Below are 22879 nucleotides of genomic sequence, written 5' to 3' on the forward strand. Positions count from 1 at the left end.
AGGGACACGATTTGCCGCTAAAAACTGCAACCGTGAAAAGTGCCGAAGTATATTGGAAATGTCTGGATGGTCACACTGTGATCGTTCGTCCTCGCTTCGTAAAGTTAAAAGGATTCGACGAGGATATGTGCTTCGTGTTTGCGGCCTGAGTACGAACTCTTCTTCCTCTACTCTTTTTTCTTGTTTTTTCTTTTTTTCACTTTTTTTCTTCCTTTTCCTCCTACCTTTTCCCACCTCTTGTTTCTCTTATTCGTGCGTATCTAAAAAACTAATTTCCTGATTTTTACGTTCTATTCGAAATTCGAACTGTAAGCCCATTTAATGGCATGTGAAAAATTGTTTAATTAAAACGATAAATTAGGTTTGTATCGAGTACGAGAAGTAAATAAAAAAGTATCGAGAAAAAAAAACAAATCTTTTTATTCTAGAATAGGGTGGAAAAGAAAAGAAACGACTAACGTAAAAGAAAAAAAAAGAAGAAAAGATTTGTGAGGCGAAAAAATAACGTTCGCATAAAGTGCAAGAGAATTTATCGGAAATCTCTCGGACGTGTATGACGAACGATTCGACGTGTATAGAGTAGTATAGTATACTAGGTGTATACTAGGATCGATGCATGCTTCAGGGATAAAAGAATTCGAGGTGAAAAACGTTTGTGTATCGGCGCTTTTATACCATCGGCATCGTGGTTTTATCATTTAATCGTTCGTACCATTTTGTTTTCTAAGCGGTTACCTATGTATCTTTTCTCTTTTTGAAAATTCTCAAACATATCAAACGTACACGTACACCAAACTCACATATATATATAAAAAGAACAAAAGTTAAAATGACGAGCATAGAAAACGTCGATCGAACGAACGAAGAGACGACGGTATTCGTATTTGAAAAGGGTGACTCTTTTATTATTGACCTTTTTTTTTTTTATTTCTTCTTATTTCCTTGAGCCAATCATCGCATATATGAGAACTAAATTGTCGTAGTTAATCGTGAAAATTGGCAGAAAGAGAGATTGAGTGATTAATTTGCTTGAGAGAGCGACCAACCATTTCATAAAGTCGCACTAATTAAATAAAAGAAGAGAAAATCGTGGAGAGAAAGAAAGTGGTGGGCCGTCATAACGTGACACGTGCCGGCACGTGACTTCACAACTTCAACTTGGGATCTGGTATTACTACTACTACTACTACCGTTCTGTTCCGTTCATGGTTTAACATAATGCACTTATTAATTCGCGAAATGTATCGTATTAGTTTCTGGTCGTTTCTGAACGGATTCGTAAAATCCTGTCGATAGATCAATCTCATCAAATAAAAAGAGAGAGAGAGAGACAATAATATCTCGTTAATATCTAATAAGAAGGATTCTCGTTAGAAACCAGATTTTAACAATTTTCTCAAAACCACACTTGCAACATTAAAAGATCTATCTAGAATTACAAGATGTTTAATATTATGTGAGACTCCTAATATTTATAAATTTTAATTAATCAACAAAATTCATGACACTTTTATATACATTTAATTACTAATTGAAATCATTGATATGTATTTGCTTTTGCAATAGAAATATTTTTAAATTTGTATACACAAAATTTCAATTTAGGATTATTAAACTTTCAAATTGATATCAATTTAATTATATTTTATTGTTCTTTTCTTTTTAATCTTGCAGAATATGTTGAATAGTAATCCTTGCTAATTTTGTTTCTATTGTAAAAAAAACATGTAATATTATAGGAATGATTAAGAAAGCAATTGGTCCCACTCGAGTATTCATATTTAGACAAGATACAATCAAAACCAAATGATTATTTTTGTAACTAGTACTCTCCCTGCATCTTTTAATGCTTTTAAGACGATTAGTCTCTTGTGAGTTCCAATATTTTTCTCATTCATATAAAATGATATTACTCTAACAATGCAATGTTCATTTGCAATCAGACGTATATGAATCGAAAAGTCAAACAATTCTAAAATATATTTTTTTAAATTACAAATAAATGATTTCAAATGAATTCTTACGAATATTCCTATGACTCACCATTTACCCCTATCATTAATCTCTATTTATTAAACCGCCATAAACTATCATAATTATCATATATCTTTAAAAAAAACCTTGAACCCTGGTCTTAACATTTTTTACCTAATATACCTCTCGTGTCATCTCGAAGCTAATTAAAAGGTAGTTTTGAAAGGAATAAGGAAATGTTGATAAGAAAGCCCTTTTGGCTAACACCAGATGTAAAAAGGGGATGAAGTAAGAAGATGGAACGTGTTCGCGAATGGAGGTAAGTTAGTAGCTAGCAAGATAAAGATAAAAATCGAATAGCGACAGCTGATTCGTGGTAAAATTAAATTCCCTCTCTCGACAACACGTTAGGCGGATAAGCAGGATTGAAGAATCGGAGTAGATGGATGCCTCCATTGTTTCATTCGATTTACACCCGTGCTCCATACCGACGATAGAGAACCTGCAATTTGTCAGGAGAATGAAAAGTTAAGCCCGGGCTGGAGGCTCAAGGGTGGTGCGCAGACAATGGGGCCTGGCTTTAAAATCTCTCCTGCAAACAAATGAGAAAGCCCGGCTCAAAACGTAATTGAGATGTTGAGATCTGATTAAGATGAAATCAATAACACGGATACCGCCATGCGGCGTGGTCGCGCGCATCTTCTTCTTCTTCCCTCGTCGTCCTACATTTGTAATACTTCCTTCTTTCGTAAGATTATTTTTTCCTATGATTCTCATTCAACGAGAAAAACAATTAATATTCAGAGAAATAAATGAAATCAGTTTATTTATTTATTTATTTTATTTTTATTATACGCGCTATTATGCGAGTAATGGCATAAGGATTAAATGATCGAATGAAATTTTAAATGACGAATTTTCGATTCGGTTATTATTAATTCGGTTATATCTTCCACACTCTCGTGGTTGAGAAAAAAAGGAAAAACAAAATAAAATAAATAAAAAGAGACCATTATCCTTCTCACCACAACCACCAACACCACCAACACCAGCAACCTTTCCTTCTTCTCCCTCTCTCTCTCTCTCTCAACAACAACGTCGGGGAGTCAGCGAGCAAGTTAAACTCTGCTCTTCTCTTATTTCTTCCTTGTGCAATTTCGTTAGAGTTACGAAAGGAATGAAATCCGACGTTAACGAGAAGCCGGAATAAGAAATAGAAAAGAGAAATAAAGTAACTACCCCAACGGGGTAGATCCGTTTACGAGATTCAACCACCGATGAAACGAGCGTCTCCTTTTCGAGACGCAAAGTACCTAAATAGTAACTCGTAAGCTTACACCACTGGGGATGAAGAAGAAAAAAGAAAATAAAAAGAAAATAAAAGAATGGAAAGAAAGAAAGAAAGAAAGAGAAAGGAGAGGAGGGAACCAACACTTGGGTTGAGCTATGGGTCCATGGCAAAATTACAATGAAAGATACTTCTGTGGCCAAACACGAGTAGTCGAGAAGTTTATTATTATTACAATTATTATTATTATCATTATTATCATTACTATTATTATTATTATACCGCACCCGTGTAAGACACCTCGCATAAATATAATATATGTATTAGGATACGTATATGTATATATACGTGTAAATATGTATATATGTGTATACCGGGTGTCCGCATCTGCTCGAGATCGCCACAGGAGGTCGGTCATAGGAGACTGGTGAAGGTGAAGGTAAAAAGAATCCGAACGAGAAATCTCCTTTCGCACTTCCGTCCGGACGAGCTCGTTGTACCATTCCAACAGCGATACTCTTCCCTCTTTCTCTTTCTCTTTCTCTTTCTCTTTCTCTTTCTCTTTCTCTTTCTCTTTCTCTTTCTCTTTCTCTTTCTCTTTCTCTATTTTAATAGCCTGTTAAAAAAAGGGAGAACACGAAAGATGGAAAAAGAGAATGATAGAATACGTACACAAGATCCAATCCAGTCTCGTCAGGATTGGTGATGGCAAATAGGACCAATCGAGAACGCGAATGGATTTTTCGTGGCTTTGGTAGTGATCTCAATCCTTCAAAAGCAAAGAGGGATCGTTTCGTACCGTGTAATCGTGTAACCGAGCCCTCCTCTTTGTTATGGCTTTTCACACCGAGTAACACGTAGGTAACAGGAACGTCTCTACTAACACCAGACTTCTTTTTTTTCTTTTTATTTTTCTTCCTTTTTTTCTTTTTCTTCTTCTTCTTTTTTTCTTCCTTTTTTTATTTTTTTTTATTCTTACTTTCGCGGCTAATTATCCAACGAAATCCCCTTAAACGGCCATTAAACTCCTCGCCCTTCAAGCTCACCGGTTAAAGTACTTTAGGAACTAAACGGATACCTTAACGGGACCTATACCGACTCCCCATTTCGGCATTCTTCTCATCCCAATACTTTTCCTCTCTCTCTCTCTCTCCTTTTTCTCTTGTACCAACCCTAAAATGGTTTGATAACGACCATTCGCAGTTTCTCACCGCACGGATGCAAAGTGACGTGACGAAATTCTTTTCATTCATCTACTACTCTTCTATCGTTTATCACGAAATGCAAGGAAGAAAAAAAGGGTTCCTTTTAACGACACAAAATTTCTAAACTGCCAGCAATTTTCTTCGACACAACTTAACGTGTGACAATCCGTGACAATGCAACACAAATGTATGTTGATGATACGTGATCATTGAGAAGAGAAATTTTGATCTTGAGTTTAATCTCGACGGTAAAAAAGTGGAGCACACTTCGCATGAAGGATACACACACGAAGAAGAAAAAAAAGAAAAAGAACAAAATAAAAAGAGAATGATTGTCGTCGTCGTCGTCGTCGTCGTCGTCGTCGAGGTAACGCCGATGACGCTGATCCTACAAACAAAATTTTTAACGAATAAGCTCGTAAATTGCGGCCTGAGGTAAGGCAAAGCGGTGAGGTAAAAGTAAAAGTAAAATAAAATAAAATAAAATAAAAAGAAGGGAAGGTTCGTAGGAGAGAGAGAGAGAGAGAGAGAGAGAGAGAGAGAAAGAGAGAAATAAAGAAAGATAGAGATAGGGATAATCAGCTTAATGTAACGTAATGCTGATGGCGAGTATAAAAAGAGAGTAAGAGTGAACGAATGAGAGAGAGAGTAAGAGAGAGGGTAAAAGAGTGTTATCAAAGTGTAGCCACAGCCTTTCGTGTCTCACGCTTTATTAGATTGCTGCGCCAACGGGACGAAATTAAATGCACGATTAATTTACGACGTTTTTCCGGGAGAAACACAAGTGCGTACTTGTATGTATGTGTGTCTACGTATTTGTATGCGTGTGTTCGTAACATATACCTACCACCACCTATCCATGTTTCTGAATTTTCCCTGGGGCCTAGGATCGTATAAATTGTAAAATCGTATTACACATCGTCTATACTTAAGACCACCATAATAATACTATCATTCTCATCGTTCACACATGCCTTCATGGTTTTTTTTTATTTTTTTTTATTACCTGTACGTATGAAAGTAACCCACCTTTCGGGTGTTTGTGAGAAGGTGGAGGACAAGAGAAGGATAAAATCCTGAGAACCTTAGTTGTGAAAAATAAAAAAAGAATAAAGAGAAAAAGAAAATGGAGGAGAGAACGTATTTATCGTTTCTCGAAACAGATTGAAGCTTCCCCCGTGTGTCTGTCTGCTTCGTAGTGAATTCCGTCGCGTTTTCTAACCAACCCCCTGATGTGTGTACCATGTAAGTACGACTCTACACTACTATCGTACATGCCTTGATGCATCCTTTATCCCTTACGAAAATCGTTTCATTCGACGAAATTGATCGAGTGTGAACGGGACTTCTTTCCAAGCTCCATTAGAACACACCGCGAGCTTTGATCTTTTCAACGATTCTACTAAAACCTGGTCTGATCTATCTATCAATCAAAAGAATTTACTTACTCGAGTACTTGATTTTTATTCTTACCTCTTTTTTTTTATCTTTTTTTTATACAGAATCAAAAGGTTGGATGAATTTTATGGATATAAAAATGATAATAGTGATAATTTTTATTTCTTTAAATCGGGTAAAAATGTAAGATGGTTGAAATAAGATTTGAAAGGTAAGAAGAAAGTAAATGTTTGTTTATTAGTTTGTTCGGTAGAAGTAATAATTTGTTAATATTTTTAATAAGGGCTAGAATTGCATCACTATTGCACATATATTTATAATAAAATATCACTATATATATACACAGGGTAAATTTTTATATCAGTAATGTATTTTATTAAAATAAATGTTCGAATGTTTTTCCATTTCATTCTAAACGATTAGATGCGCACATTCTATTGCGCTTTTTACATTTTTCATTACATTATTTAATTGATTTGAATTGATATTGAAACAATACATTGTTATTTGCTCCTTATATAACTTCAAATATCTCGTAAACTATTGACATTTTGATGACCTTCACTAATACTTTTTAACGCAAAATAAAAAAAGGAATCGAATAGTGTAAAAAAAATATAAAGTTCCATTTAAGAAAAAAGTGCAACTGCATCTAGTGGGTGCACCGATTTTCAAAAAACGTAAGGTCATAGAAAGTTGACATTTGTTGTGCCATATAACTTTTTCCTTTATAATTTTTTTCTATTGTTACTTAAAAAAAAGTTATTACCCGCCTCTGTTCCAAGAATCACCCTGTATATGTTCTATCATAAGTATTAACAATTTTGTATTAACATTATCACTTACCTTACATTCTAACATTTTATACAAGATCTAAAAATATTTGTAAAAATAATCTAATAAATATCAATTAAATTCTTATCACTTGACTTGGTAACAAACTTTTCCTTAGAAATACCAAAGTGTAAATCTATCAGATGGGAAGAAAAAAAGAAATGGTAGTAAGAATATTGGAGAAAAAGGGAATCATTCAGTCCGTCGGCCCGTCTGGGAGAGAGTGAAAGGACACGAAAACGTGACGATGGGAATAGAAGGGGGATGAAAAAAAAGAGAGAGAGAGAGAATCAAGATCGGTTCAGGACCGGTGCTACTCTCGCCATGCTGTGCATCCTGAATGCCCAGATGCTTTCTAATAGCCTTAATGAAGTGTGCATTGCTCGTGTATACTGAGTTAAAGAGCGGCGTCATAACGACACTAATTTTTAAGCATAACCGTACACTCAGCTTCACAACGTGTGAACACTCGAGAGTTCTAAAAAATAAAATTAAAAAAAAGAAAAAATAAAATAAGAACAAACGTGGTCTCTCGCTCTTGCATAAAAAATATCTACGAAAATCTCAACAGGAGATCCCTTTATCGTACTTCGATTTCTTTTGCAAAAGAAAAAATCGAATTTGACCTTCGAAACGATTGAAGAATTTTGTTAGGGGTCTATTGTAAAAATGAACAAAATTGGAATAATTTTTGTGAGTGTTAGTAATTTTTGTATATTCTTCATCTTTTTTTATTTTATCCTGCTTTTTCTTGCTTTCTTTTTGAAAGTTTCACGATAAATCCCTCGAGTGTTATAATATATATATATATATATATATATATATATATAGAACCTACGAAAGCGAGAATAGGAATTGAAGTTAAAGAGAGAAAGTGGAACACAGGGTGGATACCTCTGATGTGCGTTCAGGAGCAAAGAAAAACGTCCGTCGGTGTTTTATTAATTCTAAACTCAAAGAGATATTTATCTTCTCTCTGGGTTTTCGTGAACGAACGAAGTGCTTCCACGAATAAAATCCCAACTACCGAGGCGATTATTATTACACAGACATAATGTTCATCCGTTAAAGGGCCACTCGAAGAAGTTATATAGTATGTGTGTGTATATACAATTGCAGCATTAATATCCCGCACTCGTGTCTGCATTCTCTCTCTCCCTCTCTCTCTCTCTTTATTTCTCTCTATTTCTCTCTATCTCTCTCAATCACTCATTAACTCTCTATCTCTTTTTCTCTTTACATAATAGAATTTGAAATCGTTGAATGAATTGCTACTTGCTAATAATTGTTCCAATTAAATCCTACTTTGATAACGTTATGTTCTTCATACATTTATACGTTTAAATGCGTACGAATATATTAGATATTATTTTGTGAATTATGTTATGAAGACAAAATCAGTAATACTAATTACGTAAAATTCATGAAAGTATAATGTTATTGATCATTGAATTTTAGGACACTTTATAAATAATATATAATAATTCAAATAAAATATTTAATGAATATACAAAAATATAGAACATTTCTTTAGGGAAACAAAATTATATATTGGATTATTTTATTTTATATATACTCTTTTTAAATATTTTAAACATATAATTATGCAATCCTAATAAACTCGAACCTATTCTACTAACCCTTCAAATCAATTTCAAATCATGTCAAGTTTTTTATTACTTTTAGCAAACATAAAATATTCTACTGATCCTTAATTTACAACCTATCTATACAGTTCAACGTTTCAATTCCAAAATGTTGCTATTAATTTGACGTTGATAACAAATTGGAAACAAATAAAGAATCGTTCATTGAATTTATTGCAGTAGGTGGAGAAAACAAAATTGATACAAATGATTAGAAAAAGAAATTTAAATAAAAGAGAAGAAAGTAAAGAAAAGAAAAAAGAAAAGAGCATATATTTGTGTATGTGTGTACATGTGAGATGATAGGAAGAGATGCGTGGAAACTAATCGGGCTTTTTTTAGAGAGCACCTTTCCCTTGGCAATCGCCGGCATAATAAATACCATTAGCAACGTTGGATAATTTTCTCGCGGTGGTCTTAACGTCGTGTGCTTATTCATTCGCATAGTCGCACTCTTCCTCTTAGTTCTCATCCATCTCCCTCCTTCTTTCTCACCTCCTCTTACTCCTCCTCCTTCTCCTTCTACTCAACCAACTGTTCCTCTTATTCCTCATCGTCGTCTCATCGTAGAAGAAAGAAAGACGCGTTTTCCAAGGCGAACGAGGGAAGAGGTTTATTCCCGCGGATGGACTAATTGATGTCATTCAGGGTGTCATTAACGTCGGTTCGTCGTCGTCGTTGTCGTCATCGTCGTAGTTATGTATCAACTCCTAGTGATTTTCTCGCAACACTACCAAAGAGTACCCAACACCAACAGATACAGTAGCTAGTACCCAGTACCCAGTAGCAAGAGAAATCTTTTCAGACCGCTCATTCGCCACTTCTCGCGACTTTCCGTTTCTCGAGGGCAGAACGTGCGCTGAGTAAAAGAGAGAGAGAGAAAGAGAGAGAGAGATAGATAAAGAGAAGTGTCGAAGGACGAGTGAGTGAGTGAGTGAATGAGTGAATGAGTGAGAAAGAGAAAGAGAGAGGTGGAAGAGTGAAGTGAGCATATTACTATTGAGAATAAGTACCTGGCTTCGAGATAGGGGCTGCACTCGGCGTATAAGGAGGGATGGAGTAACGGCACACGAAGGTGGTAGCGATTGTGGTGGTGGTGGTGGTGGTGACGGGGGTGCAAATGGGGTGGTACAATGGGCACTAATGGATCTCAAGCCGCCGCGAGAGGCGCTGCTTTTAATCTAATTGTCCTTGGTAGCCCGTTGCGATCGTGATCAGTGGTATTCAACGCTGATCCCTTGTCTACTCCGAAAACTACGTCGCCCGTGGAAAAAAAAAGAAAAGAAAAGAAAAGAGAGAGAGGAAGAAGTAGAGTGAAATAAAGAAAAGGAAGGAAGGAAATAAAAAGAGAGAAAAGAGTGGGACGAATGAGAAAGTGTTTCTCGATTAGCGATAGAAAAAGAAAGAATGAATGAAAGAAAGAGAAAAAAAGATTTATATGTATATATGTATGGTTCAAATTGAAAGGCTTTGTATTCGAAATACATTTTTAACGATAAGATCTTCCACCACCGTCAAATGAACAGATCGATTGTTGAAAAGGAATTTGTTAAACGTCGAATGGAAATGTAAAGCGAGAGTAAGCGAAGTAAGCTTACGAGTAAATGTGACCGAAAAGCCGAAGTGGACGGAGGAGCGTTTCTTTTCTCCTACTCTAGTGGTTCCATTTAGCAGAACTTTACAGCATTATGCGACACGATTGTTGAGCTAAAAGTATACGAAAGTGTAGACGTTAGCTCAGGAAAGGGAAGCTAAAGTCTATTCTCTTATTCGCGAATATGTTGGAATATATATTACGTATATACACGAGTATGCATCAAAATGGGTTGACGAAATTTGTCAAAGAATAGGAATGTATCATCCCCCGTTTCGTTGACACCATCCTCCAAAAACGTATAATGAAAAAAATTTTGATTGGACAGAAAGAAAAAAAGAAGGGAGTTCATCGGATTCCCTTCTTTTTCATTTTTTTTATCGAAACTTACCGGTCTTATCGTATAGCTCGATCTTGTGAAAGATAGTACAACACGATGATGATTGTCCTACGAGTAACGTGCAGGTGTCGTCCAACGTCGATTGCGATTGGTGTGTTGATGATGTTCTCTACTACTCCAACTACTACTAGTAGCAATAGTGGTAGTAGTAATAGTAATAGTAGTAGTAGTAGTGGTAGTGCAATAATCGGTTGACGAGCTCACTCGGTGTACATACGCTTCGAAGCCGACACACAACTCGAACCAGCGATAAAGTTAATTCACGGGACGCGAGAAGCGCGAAGCCGGCGTTGGTCGTCGTTACGACAGATAAATTTCCGATAACGCGAATAAATTGGCCCGATTGTAATTGCCATTGTGCGTGTTACCGGTATAAACCTGGATGAGCTTCGTTCATTCGTTCTTTTGGATCGTCCCGTTCCTCCCCCTTGTCTCTTTCGCTCTCTTTCTCTCTCTCTCTTTCGGTTAAATAGCGAGGGTGGAAAAAAAGAGAGAAAGAGAAAGAGAAAAAGAGTGACAAAGGGGGAGGGGGGAGGGAAATAGGGGAACAACACGATCGAACGACACCACCAACGACGTTTACACGAAGACTCGTGGGAACGTGGTCCTCGTGCACAAACGTGTGTGAACCGTCCCACTCCCTTTTCACTCCTTGTCACCATACTGTTCGTGTAAATCGTGGGGACAATCCGAAATTCAGGAAATTGTCGTAATGACGGAGCCGAAACGAGACTGGCTATAAAATCCTACTATGATTAATGATTCGAAAAGCTATTTTGTCCTGGACGCATTTTTTCATAGCGAGAAAATCACATAAGAAAATGAAGGTATCGTTTGTACGACCTACAACCCACTCCCACTAACGACAACCCCCCTTCCATTATTCGCCTATCACTTACTTTCAAAAGCTATAATCTTTCGACGATCCGATTTCGAAGTCGATAGATGTGTTTTTAGTTTGTACTTGATGTGTTTTCTTGTTTTCATGCTTTTTTTGTCTTTGTTTCCCAGTAGTATATGGCATGTAATCCTCACAGGAGAGATCGACAATTGGTTAAAGGGAAAGAAACAAATGGTGATTATTTTTCTGCTTGTAACACAAAGGAAGTATAAACGATGTTAAAAAAAAAAAAAGAAAAAAGAGAGGTAGTAGAAATACATCGTTTTTTGATATTATCTGTTCTCATATATTTTTTAACATAATCGGTTACCTACATATTTACATAAAGAAAACCACCATTTCATCACCATCATCGTCATCATCATCATCATTATCATCATCATCGTCGTAATTATAATCATCACTGTTTGCGAGTTACACCTGTACTACATAAGTATTATCACACAGGTGTGTAATTTTACAAAATTAACGGACTCCTCCTATCCACCCACGAGATTTGTTGTTATTTAAAGTATTCTCTTCTTCTTCTTAATTTCTTTTCGTTTGCTTTTTTTAAACAGTCCATTCTCGCGTTCGGTTTCTATGCATAAACGACGCAAAGTTCGTTCTAAGAGCGAATCGCGTGTTTTCTCTCACTCTTTCTACATGTTTACATTTACACTTTGTAAATACATACATACGTGTGTCCCAATAAACGCGACACCGAGCAGGAGTCTTGCATGAACGCGATATCTACTACATCTTTATGATATCGACATATGCAAAAGGACTACGACGGTGACGCGAACATCAACGACGGCTTACTTGATTGCGTTGTAAGTCAATGCCGACATTAAAGTACACGTAGCAGTAGTAGTAGTAATAGTAGTAGAAGTAGTAGTAGTGTAGTAGTAGTAGTAGTAGTAATGATACTACGTATCCATGCATATTATTTATGTTACGGATTGTCCATGTGGAAATAGAATTATCATTCCTTTTTTTATTTTTCTTCTAGACCTCATCTTGGGACTTATTATGGCTCCAACCAATCACAGTAATTAATTTGTTCGTTTGATTACCACCAAGTCCACTGAATTTACTTCGATAGCAATCACCAAAATGAAAAATCAAAGAACAAATCGACGTTCCTCATTTAAATTTGCTTATTAATTATCCGCTTTACGTATAATCTCTTCAGCCTTAACTCTGAGAACCTCAGCGCTTTGTCTTCTGATTTCATCTTCCGACGACGAGTCGTCTTCCTTTTCGTGCTTAGAGCTCAAATTTTGCGGCAAATTTTGTACACCAAGATTCAATGGATGTCCGTGTAAATGATTCCCTAATGTATGGCCATTAACGTTGTTGTGGTTTAACGAAGACGCTGCAGGATTTAAACCAACCGGTAGGACCGTGCTCAAAGACGCCAAATTTTGCGGTAAAGGTAAACCAATATACTGCGAAAGAATCGCATGCAACGGTGGTAATTTTGGTGCGCTAGCTGGCCAAGGGGGTGGAAATACCGGTGGTATGAACCACGGGAAGGCTCCGCTTGGTGGACCCGATGGATCCGCACCTGGTACACCACCGGCCGATTGGAGTAACCGTGCGTGCAGCGACAACTCGTTCACACCTGCAATCACACGGTAATATAACGTTTTCTTTTTCTATTTTGTTAGTTTTGTTGTTTGGGAGGATTTTTAAGAAAGAGAACTTTTTCCTTAAAGCGGAATTTTTAATTAAATAAACTATTAATTAGTTTTTTGTTTCTTTTCTTTGAACTTCTCCAAACTAATTCCTCGCCCTACCCAACCCTCATCGTGTTTCTGTGACAAATGCAGAAACATTATTAGTTTTATAAAAAATTAACGGACCTTTACTTCCGTCGAACGCCGACCGTCTTGCAGATCGGATTCCACGCAACGGTCGACGCACATTGAGAGGGACACTGAAATTACATGTAATTATTACCGATTGCATCTACCCTTTTGACTATGTTCACCCTGCTTCTCTCTCTCTCTCTTTCTCTTTCTCTCTTTTACACACACACAATAATCGTAATAACCCGCACGACTCGTTCGAGTATAAAACTCCAATATCGTCACACAGTTAAGTAATAATGTATTTTTATTTATACGAGTGGAAGAAAAAAAATAAGAATAAAGATCAAAACTTCAACTAGCAATAAATCAATTTTTAAATTAATTAGAATAATTTTGTCACGTAAAAAGAATTGACCTTGTTCTTGGAAAAGTACCTTTCCTTATGGCGACCTTATTTAAGAGTTTATCGGATAGAGGAAATTTAATTACTGTCGTGTAGAAAATTAATTATTTTCTCGGTGCGATACACTTTCTCTTCATGATAAAAAAAAAGAAAAAAGATAAAAATCAAAGCACCGGGCGATAGTGGTGGTGGTGGTTGTGGTGGTGTGAGGTTTAAGAAAATATAATGAATTAATTATCGAGACGACTAACCTCCCTGCTCGACGTGCATAAAGCTCGTGTCCCTTCCAAGAGCTTTTTCTTTCTTACGCCATTTGGCTCGACGATTTTGGAACCATACCTACAAAAAAAAGGAAACAAATATTATGGTAATAATTAATTTATCTAATAAATTGAATCAACTTTAGAACTAACGAATAAAAAGAACAAATGAATTTAATTCGTTTTATATTATACTAATATATAATATTAGGATCATAACTCGTTTATATTATTATCTTCTTCCCCTTGTTCTTTTTTCTTTCTTTAATAGAGTTTTTCGTTAATTCATTAGCAAGAATTTTAAAAAGAATTCGTAGAAAAGCATTTAAAGGTATCCACTCGTAATTCTCTCGTTAAAAATAAAAACAAATAATAAAATAAATAAAGAGGGAGGAAAAAATAAAGGAATAAAGAAAAATGTCGATCTTAAGCTCAACTTTATCCTTTTCTCATTAAATCATAAGAGAATTTTTTTTTCTAAATTTAATAGTCTCTGGACAAGTATATTTAATTCTTCTCTCTATCTCTCTTTTTCTTTGGAATGAAAAAAAGAAAAAAAAAAAAAGGAGTGGAAATAAAAATTCGAGGTATTAGTAGTCAATAGGGGATACTAGAATTTGTTCGTACTCGTTATGTAATTTTCAACGATTAAATCGCATCCCGAAGCGAGAGAAAGAAGAGATCTTTCTTTAATAAGTAGTAATCTTTTTCTCCTTTTTCTCTCTCTCTATTTTTTCAAAAGAAAAAAGAGAAAGAAAGAAAGAAAGATAAAACTAAACTGACAAGAACGTATGAGAACCTTCGGCCGCGCGTATCAGAGCACCCAACAAAAGCTCGGCTCTCGAGGTTGATTAAGCTAATTGTTAACAATTATCCTGATTTCCTCCGGACCCCCGAGTGGTAGCAGCAACCCCTGCCCTCTCGCTCTCTCCTTCTCTTTTTCTCTTTCTCTTTTTCTTTCTCTTTGTCCCTCCCGTTGCACCCGTTGCCGTATAAATGCTTTCGCTTTCCGCTCGAGTTGTTCGGTAGGATTTTTCGTGGGCATCGTCAGGGACCCCGGCAGCAATAGCAGCCATACTAGCTAAAGCACCAGTACACCAGTAGTACCAGTACCACCAATGGCACCAACAGAACCACCAACGACAGCATCGTCGTTCAACCTTCTATTTCTTTTTCTCTTTTTATACATGTATATAAGTATATATGTATGTATGTATGTATGTATGTATGTATGTATGTATGTATGTATGTATGTATGTATGTATGTATGTATGTATGTATGTATGTATGTATGTATGTATGTATGTATGTATGTATGTATGTATGTATGTATATGTGTGTATACGTTTTACATGCTGCATCCATTGTGTGCCACGGAAATTCAAAATGCTGCCTTTCAGACCGACACTGTTCTACCAACCAGGGTAATAGCAAGCGAATATCGCTTTCCGAATACATGGACACAGTCCCTTTTCTCTCTCACCCCTCTTAGGAAACATTTAACATCGTTAACGAACGATTAACGTTCTCATTTATATTATATCCAAGACGTTTTTATGACATTTTAATGAAAATTGATATTAATATTATTATTTTTTATTATCAACCAGCCTAAAACATTTAATCAAATTTAACAAGTTCTACCTTAAGTGCCAAAAGTTTATTTAAAGAAAACTTCTTAAAAATTCTATTATTACATTATCCAAGAAATCCATATGATTTTTACTGTTTATTTATTTAAAAACAAAAAATTACACGAATTTATAGAACAACCCTAAGTATTCATTAACTGAGAGTATATTTTTACAATGACATTTACTTATCGAAGAAAAAAAAATATTATTTTTAATAATATTATTAACATTTGAAATTAAATTTCAGATCAATGGAAAATAGTTGAAAGCAAAGGTTTATCATCGGAGAAAAGAGAAAGTGCTTACCAGCGAGGAAAGGTAGACAAGAGGTAGAGGGTAAGGTCGACGTCAAGAATCAAGAGAGAAAGAGAAAGAGAAAGGAAAGGAGAGGGGAGAGATACGTCGGGAGAGGTCGGGACAGGAAATTCAATTGCCTAATTGCTGTTAATTATTTAATCGCTCCTGAATACCCTCTAACGCCTAAGTGCTCGCAAACCTTGCAGCGCGTCGTTTAACCGACCCACCGTCAACTCGAAAGTTTAAATCGCCGGCTCGTCTCGAAAACTTTCACTCTGACGACTACGACTACGACGACTACGACGAAAACGACGACGACGAAAAAGACGACGTTACCCTTGTAGCCGGCGGCGGCAATGTGCTGCTGCTACAGCTTCCCCTGCTACTGCTGTTGCTCTCAAACCATTACTAATAAAGTACACAAGAATATTTTCAAATAGAATCAAATTCGAATCTTTTCGACTCTGGATTCAAAAGTAGGAAGAAATTTTTTAATGAAAAAAACTTCACAGTAATAAAACAAAGAAAAAAAACAACGTGAATAAATAAACGTTCAACTGCCTTGTTGAGAAATAAAAAAAAATAAAATATCAGGATGAAAAAAAGAAGAAAGAAATGCCAGTATATAATTGAAAAAGAAAAATAATTCGCGAAATTGGAAAGAAGTGAAACGAACGATTTCCCATTACGACCACCAACGCTGGTGTGTACTACGATCTCTACAGGTCGATCTCACAGAACGATACATACATTCGACGAGACGTTAATACCGAAAAATGGGGTAATTTTGCATCCAGAATCGACGCGCAACGGTGGTAACGTCGATGGTGATGGTGATGGTAGTGGTGGTGTTGGTGATGGTGACAGTTGTACCGGTAGCTAGCCAGCTAGAGATAGATAGATAGGAAAAGAGACAGATTCGGCTGTTGAAGGAGGATAGGATACGCGTGGTAGGTGGACGAGATGAGGGGTAGGAGATAGTGACGGAGAGGAAGGGAGGGAGGTAGAGGGAGAAACGCGGATGAACGGGGGATGAACGCAGTAGATGGAAGAGGGGAGGAGGGTGTAGTCGGAGCGCAGGATTTCCTAGATTGAAATAAAGTGGCCGTGGCACCACTGCGCCGCGGCGGATCATTTAGCGGTTTTGTCGAGCGACGGCCAATTGCTGGCATTGTCGCTTGGCTGTACCACAATGGGCCAATCGGAATGCTCTCTGTCTCTTTTCAGCTCCGCGCCACCCTTCGACGACGGTTCCCATCCAACCCTCTCTCTCTCTCTCTCTCTCTCTCTCTCTCTCTCTCTTTCTTTCTCGCTTTCTCTCGTACACCATGCTCTCACTCTTCGTTGCACATCTCTCGATTCTCTTCAACCCCCTTTTACCCACCTTGTCCCCCTGGATCCCCTACCCTCTTCCTCTTTTCCCTCTTTCGTCTTGCTCTCCTTCTCACTGACTACTTCTCAGCGACTTTTGTAAGGGTGTCGGAATAGTCGAGCTAATCGAGTAACCGATTTCCGTTCATGAAAAAGCGGCCGATACTCGAGCTAGAACGAATCGATTCCATGAGACGTTGAAAAATGTAGACATTATCAAATATTCACCCGATTGGTTGAATACTTTCAACGAGTAGACTGATTCATAAGTTTTTTTCTTTTCTCTTTTTTTATTTACATCTATTTCTGCATTTTAAGTGGTAATTCTTTGCTAGAGTTATTTTTAATAGACAAGATATTTTTAGAATCTACGACTCAATGGTATCTTTACTAACAGTTAGATTTATGAACATATTTTGTCATCTTCCAATTAACGCGAGATAGCAATTGTCGAATAAAAAGAAGAATAAGAAGAAAACGAGGAGAAGCGAAATAGCAGATTTTCAGGACAATGGCGCGTAATTAGTTGAGTGGCACCCTAACGTGTACTCGTCGTAAAGGTTTCTAACTTAAATGTGTACTTCTGTAGATATATACATATATACTAGTTGAATGATGAACTTATAACTAGGTAGCTTGTCGGATATCATACAAGGGGATGAATGATCGGTAATGCTTCGAATGCATCGAGTGTCCCATCATCTTGGAAATTTTATCGAAGTTTAAGTATAATAAAACGAAATGAAATTTATTCATTTAAATTGTCCTCTAAAAAAATTATACACACACACACACACACACACACACAATAAAAGTAACAAAACAGAAAATAATTTTGATTTTTTTTTTGTATCGTGTGCTTGTCTTTTCGTATTTTTTCTTTCTTTCTTGTTCTTGCTCAATCTGTTTCTCTCTTTCTTTCTGTTTTTGTCTGTCTATCTCTCTCTTTCTCACCTGAACTCGAGCTTCTGATAGATCCAAACGCATCGCCAGTTCCTCTCTTGTGAAAACATCAGGATATTGCGTCTTCCCAAAGGCATTTTCGAGTTCGTGTAGTTGATAGGTCGTGAATGTTGTCCTCGACCTTCGAACCTTCCTCGGTCTGTCAGACTCACCGAGATTCAACGAGTCGTGAAGCCCGTCGCTCATTTGATGATCGCTAAGATGTCCCAGCTCGGTGTCACCGTTATCGCCAACTGTATCGGACGACGTCGCATGATCTGCAACCAGCATGCAAAAATATCCAAAGAACGGTTTTTAAATATCAAGGAGAAGAAGAAATAGAAAAACACACAGAAGAAAATAAGAAGAAAAATGAAAATAAAAAATAAAAATTGCATTAAAACTCATCGATGACACCTTACGAGCCACCACTATGAACAAAAGAAATTTTTTATTTGAAGGGCCAACAGCGCTCGTGTCGTGGTACCTACGTTCAAACCAGGGTTAGAAAAGAGCAAAAAGGGGTGATATATCAAATGATGAAAAGCCTTCGGTACTTGAAGCATCGAATATGAGAGAGAGGGCAAGAGAGAAAGAGAGAGAGAGAGGATGGAGGCGATTAAGCAAAATCGTCCACGCTACCAAAACGAAATTGACGTTTCGTTGATATACGATGAAGTAGAAACGCGGAGAAGGGATGGTGCGGGCGCAATTTCATTTTTAAGCCGCACCAGCCAGCGACCGGTCCCGATATATTCGATACGCTCGATGACGTCCGATCGGCGGATTTGCCAATTTTTAAGCCTCGTTTGCTGCTTCATTTTTTTATATCCGTACTTTTTATATATATGTATATATGTATATATGTATATAGATAGATAGATAGATATATATATATATATATGAGAGCATACGCACGGAGGGATCGAATATGGAAAAGAGAAAGAGAAAAATAGAAAGAGTGAGAGACAGAGAGAGAGAGAGAGAGAGAGAGAGAGAGAGTGAGAGAGACATACGCGTACACGTTTTGCGAACGAAACGAGGGATCGATATATGCATAGAGATTATTTCTATATGTACCGCGTCAGTACTTAAAAATCGTTGCTGTCAGTGATTAGTAAATATCGAGAGAACACGACGCACCCCACGGCCTTCGTTAGACCCTCGCACCCCGTTACAAACGGCCGTTTCTATCAGGTCCTACTACCCATCCTTCTCTCTCTCTCTCTCTCTCTTTCTCTCTTTCCCTCTTTTCCTTTTTTACTCTCACATTTTGCATTCTTCATCTCTCTTTCATTTTCTTTCTCTTTCTCTTTCTCTCTTACTCTTTCTGATGCTTTCTATCCTTCCACGAACGCAACGACAAGAGTTTAAAACCCCATTAGGGCAAACTACACGCATATAACCTATAGGTAGAATTCCCTTTCCTTCCACTTGCTGCTACCGAGTAGGCGAGAAGTCGTATGAGCACACATGCTACCTCCTCAACTATACTCAGAGAATCGAGTTCGAGGGTGTCGAATCGTTACGAACACAGATCTACACGTATTTGCGAGATAGAAATTAAAGGGGCGCCGATTAATCGGCTTCCACAACTTCTTTTGATCTTTCCGAAGATCTTTCTAGATCCGCATAAGTGTATATTCGTAAATTATTTATTGTTGTATGCGCATTTAACCCCTCTCCTATCCCATCTTTCTTTTCTTTTCTTTTCTTTTTTTTTCTTTCTTACGAGACGTTAAAAATGATTTATGAATTGTGCTACTTTCAATTTGACATAAAAACGGAGAAAAGAACAAAACAAAAAACAATTCATTGAGGTCGACTCGTGTGTTTGAAATTATAAAATGATTAATAAAAAAGGAAAATACAAACGTAAAACTTCTTTCACATATGAGATGATTAATTGACGTACATTATTATTGTTATTATTACTTCGACATCGACCCTCCTCGTAACTAATTTTTTTTTTTCAAGGCGTATACCTTACATACCACGTTAATTCGCTTTCAACCCTCTTTACGACATCGACCATTATCACGGATATTACCCTGGCACGCTTTCCACGACGTTTATTATGAATTATCGGCGGCTTTAACTCGATAAGCGAATCGCCTTGTTATCAAGAATCACCGATAAGACTTGGAAAATTAACGAATCATAACGTTTTATGAAAATTCAACGTATACATCGTATAATATATTTTTTGCTATAATATGTTATTAAAAGCGTGCGATATCGAAGGCCACGGATGATCAAAATCTGATATTATGATCTAACTTATGTACCACTCACGAGAAAAAAAAAGATTATTACATAGGTTTATATACTCGTTTGAAAATTAGAAAAAAATATATTTTCTTTTCGATATTCTAAAATGAAAAAGAAAACAAAGTTATTTCTGTTTGAAAAATTTTGAACGTAGTATTTTATTTAGAAACATACGAGTACACGTCTTTTAACATACACGTATGTTGTATCGATACATAAATGATTAAAATAATTACGATGGCCACTATAAAAAGGTTTTTTCTCGTTTGAATTTTTTGTATATCTATTTATTTATTTTACTTCTTTTCTTGTTTTTTTTTTATTTTTTTATCTTTGCAAGCATTGAAAATTCAAAGAACCGGTTAATGAGTAAAACTCTTTCCCGCTTCCGCCGTCTAACTATCTTTCTCATGAACTAATTAGGGTATTTATTACTCGGGCATAATAATGCTAATCCTTCTTTTCGATGCCGTCGTAGCCAACAGTTTAAATAGCTTGCGATGAGTCGGATCTAGAATTGGTGTGCATGTGCACCACGCGTAAGCGTACGAGAAATGGTAAAAGTAAGACAAGGACAAACACAGTCAGAGAAAGAGAGAGAGAGAGAGAGAAAAAGATAGCACCACACGCACGTTTCAACACACACGTTCGATGTAATCGCACTCACATGTTCGTAACAAACACCGTGAGGCTAATCCAAGTTGAATAGAGAGATTTTAATGTTTTTATGCTAGAGCACAATGGGGTACCCACTTGATGCCTAGCTCTCTATTGCTTTCTATTAAATTTACGGCCGGTTCGATAGTTTGTGGTAGGGGTGGATTCAAGTAAGAAGGGTATACACACAGACCAAAAAAAGAAGGAGAAAGAGAGGAAGGATCGATCATTCCGCTGAATAAAAAATTTATTTACCATGGAAAGTGGCCACATGGCTCATGTCAATCTTTGTATCAATCCTTAAAAAAGAAAGGAAAAAGTACATCAAATAATTGTTTCGCTATATTAAATGTTTTACAGGTGATATTGATAATTTAGAACAAAATAATCATTTTATCTGCAATTTTTTTTCTTTTTTGATTAATACTTATTTATATATAAATAATATTTCACCAATTATATCTAAATCATGTTTAATGATTAATCGCCAACACTTTGTATTAAATGATCAAAGTTGGAAATAAACGTCGTTTAGCTGCTAATTCAATGTTACGAGGGAAAAAAAGGATAAAAAGTATAATAACAAACGTTTGCAAAGCACGAACACGAAGCGTTTGTGTTTAAACCTTTCCTCTTCTGTCATTTAATATTTGTATATGTATAGTATATGTAACACGTTCATAGAAAATTTTCAAACCTCTACGTAATTACAAGCGTAATTTGTAATTTGACTCCAATCGAGGTATCTATTAAATTTATATTTAAACGAATTAAACGTTCCGCGAATTGCGATTCCATATGCAAATGACGAGTATTTGAAGAGAGTGTGTACTTTATTAGAATTTAGTAACTATCTACGCAAATATACATAAGTTATGTGTAAAAGAACATCTTCGATTCTAAATCATTTAAAATGTATTTAACTATCCCTGATTTCCGTACATTAAACAAAATTAAAAAAAAAGTTGATTACAACAAACTCGATGGTCAACTTTACTCATACATAGGATACTTACACGCATATACACACTCATACATACTCATACATTTACTCGAGCTCACGCTTACGTTCAACCTCACACAAACACCTACGGTCAAACCCACTAATATATTCGTAGGTTGGTGGGATCATGCAACGATGGACATCGACGTTGGCAACTGCTTTAATTACAACGGATAGCAGTACAGGTGAGATCCGCAACGTCACCGCGATTTCTACCACAATCGAGCAGAACTAATATCCACTGAGCCTACGTTCAATGGACATTGATAACGCGTCCCGGAAGTCGAACATCAAGCTACACCGAGATACAGAAACGCAGAGAGAATGAGAAGGATAGGGAGAAACGTAGAGAAGCTCATTAACACTATAATTAGCTGCTAACACCGATCTAACCACGTTTCCTACAAATGATACTTTTCTTTTCAATTTTAATTCCTTATTATCTTATTTGAACTACCAGGTATTTAGGTGTACGATTCTTTACAAAATTCAATGTTAACGTGATTTTATTTTACTACGAATAAAAGATATTTTTCTTGTGGATAAATAAAAAGAATAATACATTCCATTTTGGTTTAAAAATAAACAAAATAAATATATTTATCTTTCGAAAAAATTTCTATTCGGTAGAAACCTTTCCATAGAATCGAAAAATTGTACAATCGTTTTAACAAAAGATGATGATTCATAAATAAATAAAAGAACTAAAATAGGTTATCGCAAACTTAAGGAATTTTCAAATTTGTTAAGAAAAATTATTATCAAACGAAAACAAATTCTTTGGGATTTAGATAAGGCTTACAATATAATAATAAAAAAATATAATTGTAGCTTAACAATTGTGTCAAATAATTCAAAAATAATAATAAAATCATCGAAAGTATTTAAAATCTTGATGATCCATAGATTCAGTCGATCGATCTATTTGATTAAAAAAAGTATCCACATTTCCAGTCTTAGATAGATATATCTAATGCACACGTGATCATATACTACAACAGT

At 36.1% G+C, this 22879-nt stretch overlaps 1 protein-coding gene and 1 long non-coding RNA gene across 3 annotated transcripts in view; one reads left to right on the forward strand and one right to left on the reverse strand.

The window, feature by feature from the left end:
- The window catches only part of hbn (aristaless related homeobox homeobrain), a 51201-nt gene that overhangs the window by 26653 nt on the left and 1669 nt on the right, over positions 1–22879 (reverse strand). Inside the window, exons 2-4 of the mRNA XM_015335008.2 lie at positions 17959–18224; positions 13694–13781; positions 10331–12849 (exon numbers count right to left, since the gene is read on the reverse strand). Coding sequence (XP_015190494.1) covers positions 12386–12849; positions 13694–13781; positions 17959–18224 — 818 coding nt within the window. The 3' untranslated portion in view covers positions 10331–12385. The remainder of the gene's footprint in view (positions 1–10330; positions 12850–13693; positions 13782–17958; positions 18225–22879) is intronic.
- LOC149033003 (uncharacterized) lies at positions 13802–22479 on the forward strand. Of its 2 annotated transcripts, none has more exons than XR_016176083.1 (3): positions 13802–15126; positions 15584–15672; positions 21993–22479. It is a non-coding gene; the product is annotated as an uncharacterized LOC149033003 (long non-coding RNA). The 2 variants fall into 2 exon arrangements; XR_016176082.1 differs by lacking the exon at positions 21993–22479 and adding an exon at positions 19924–21980.

The sequence above is a fragment of the Polistes dominula genome, unplaced genomic scaffold (genome assembly GCF_049000335.1).
Source record: "Polistes dominula isolate Pdom_NZ unplaced genomic scaffold, Pdom_raw_medaka contig_31, whole genome shotgun sequence".
Taxonomy (NCBI): Eukaryota; Metazoa; Arthropoda; class Insecta; order Hymenoptera; family Vespidae; genus Polistes; species Polistes dominula.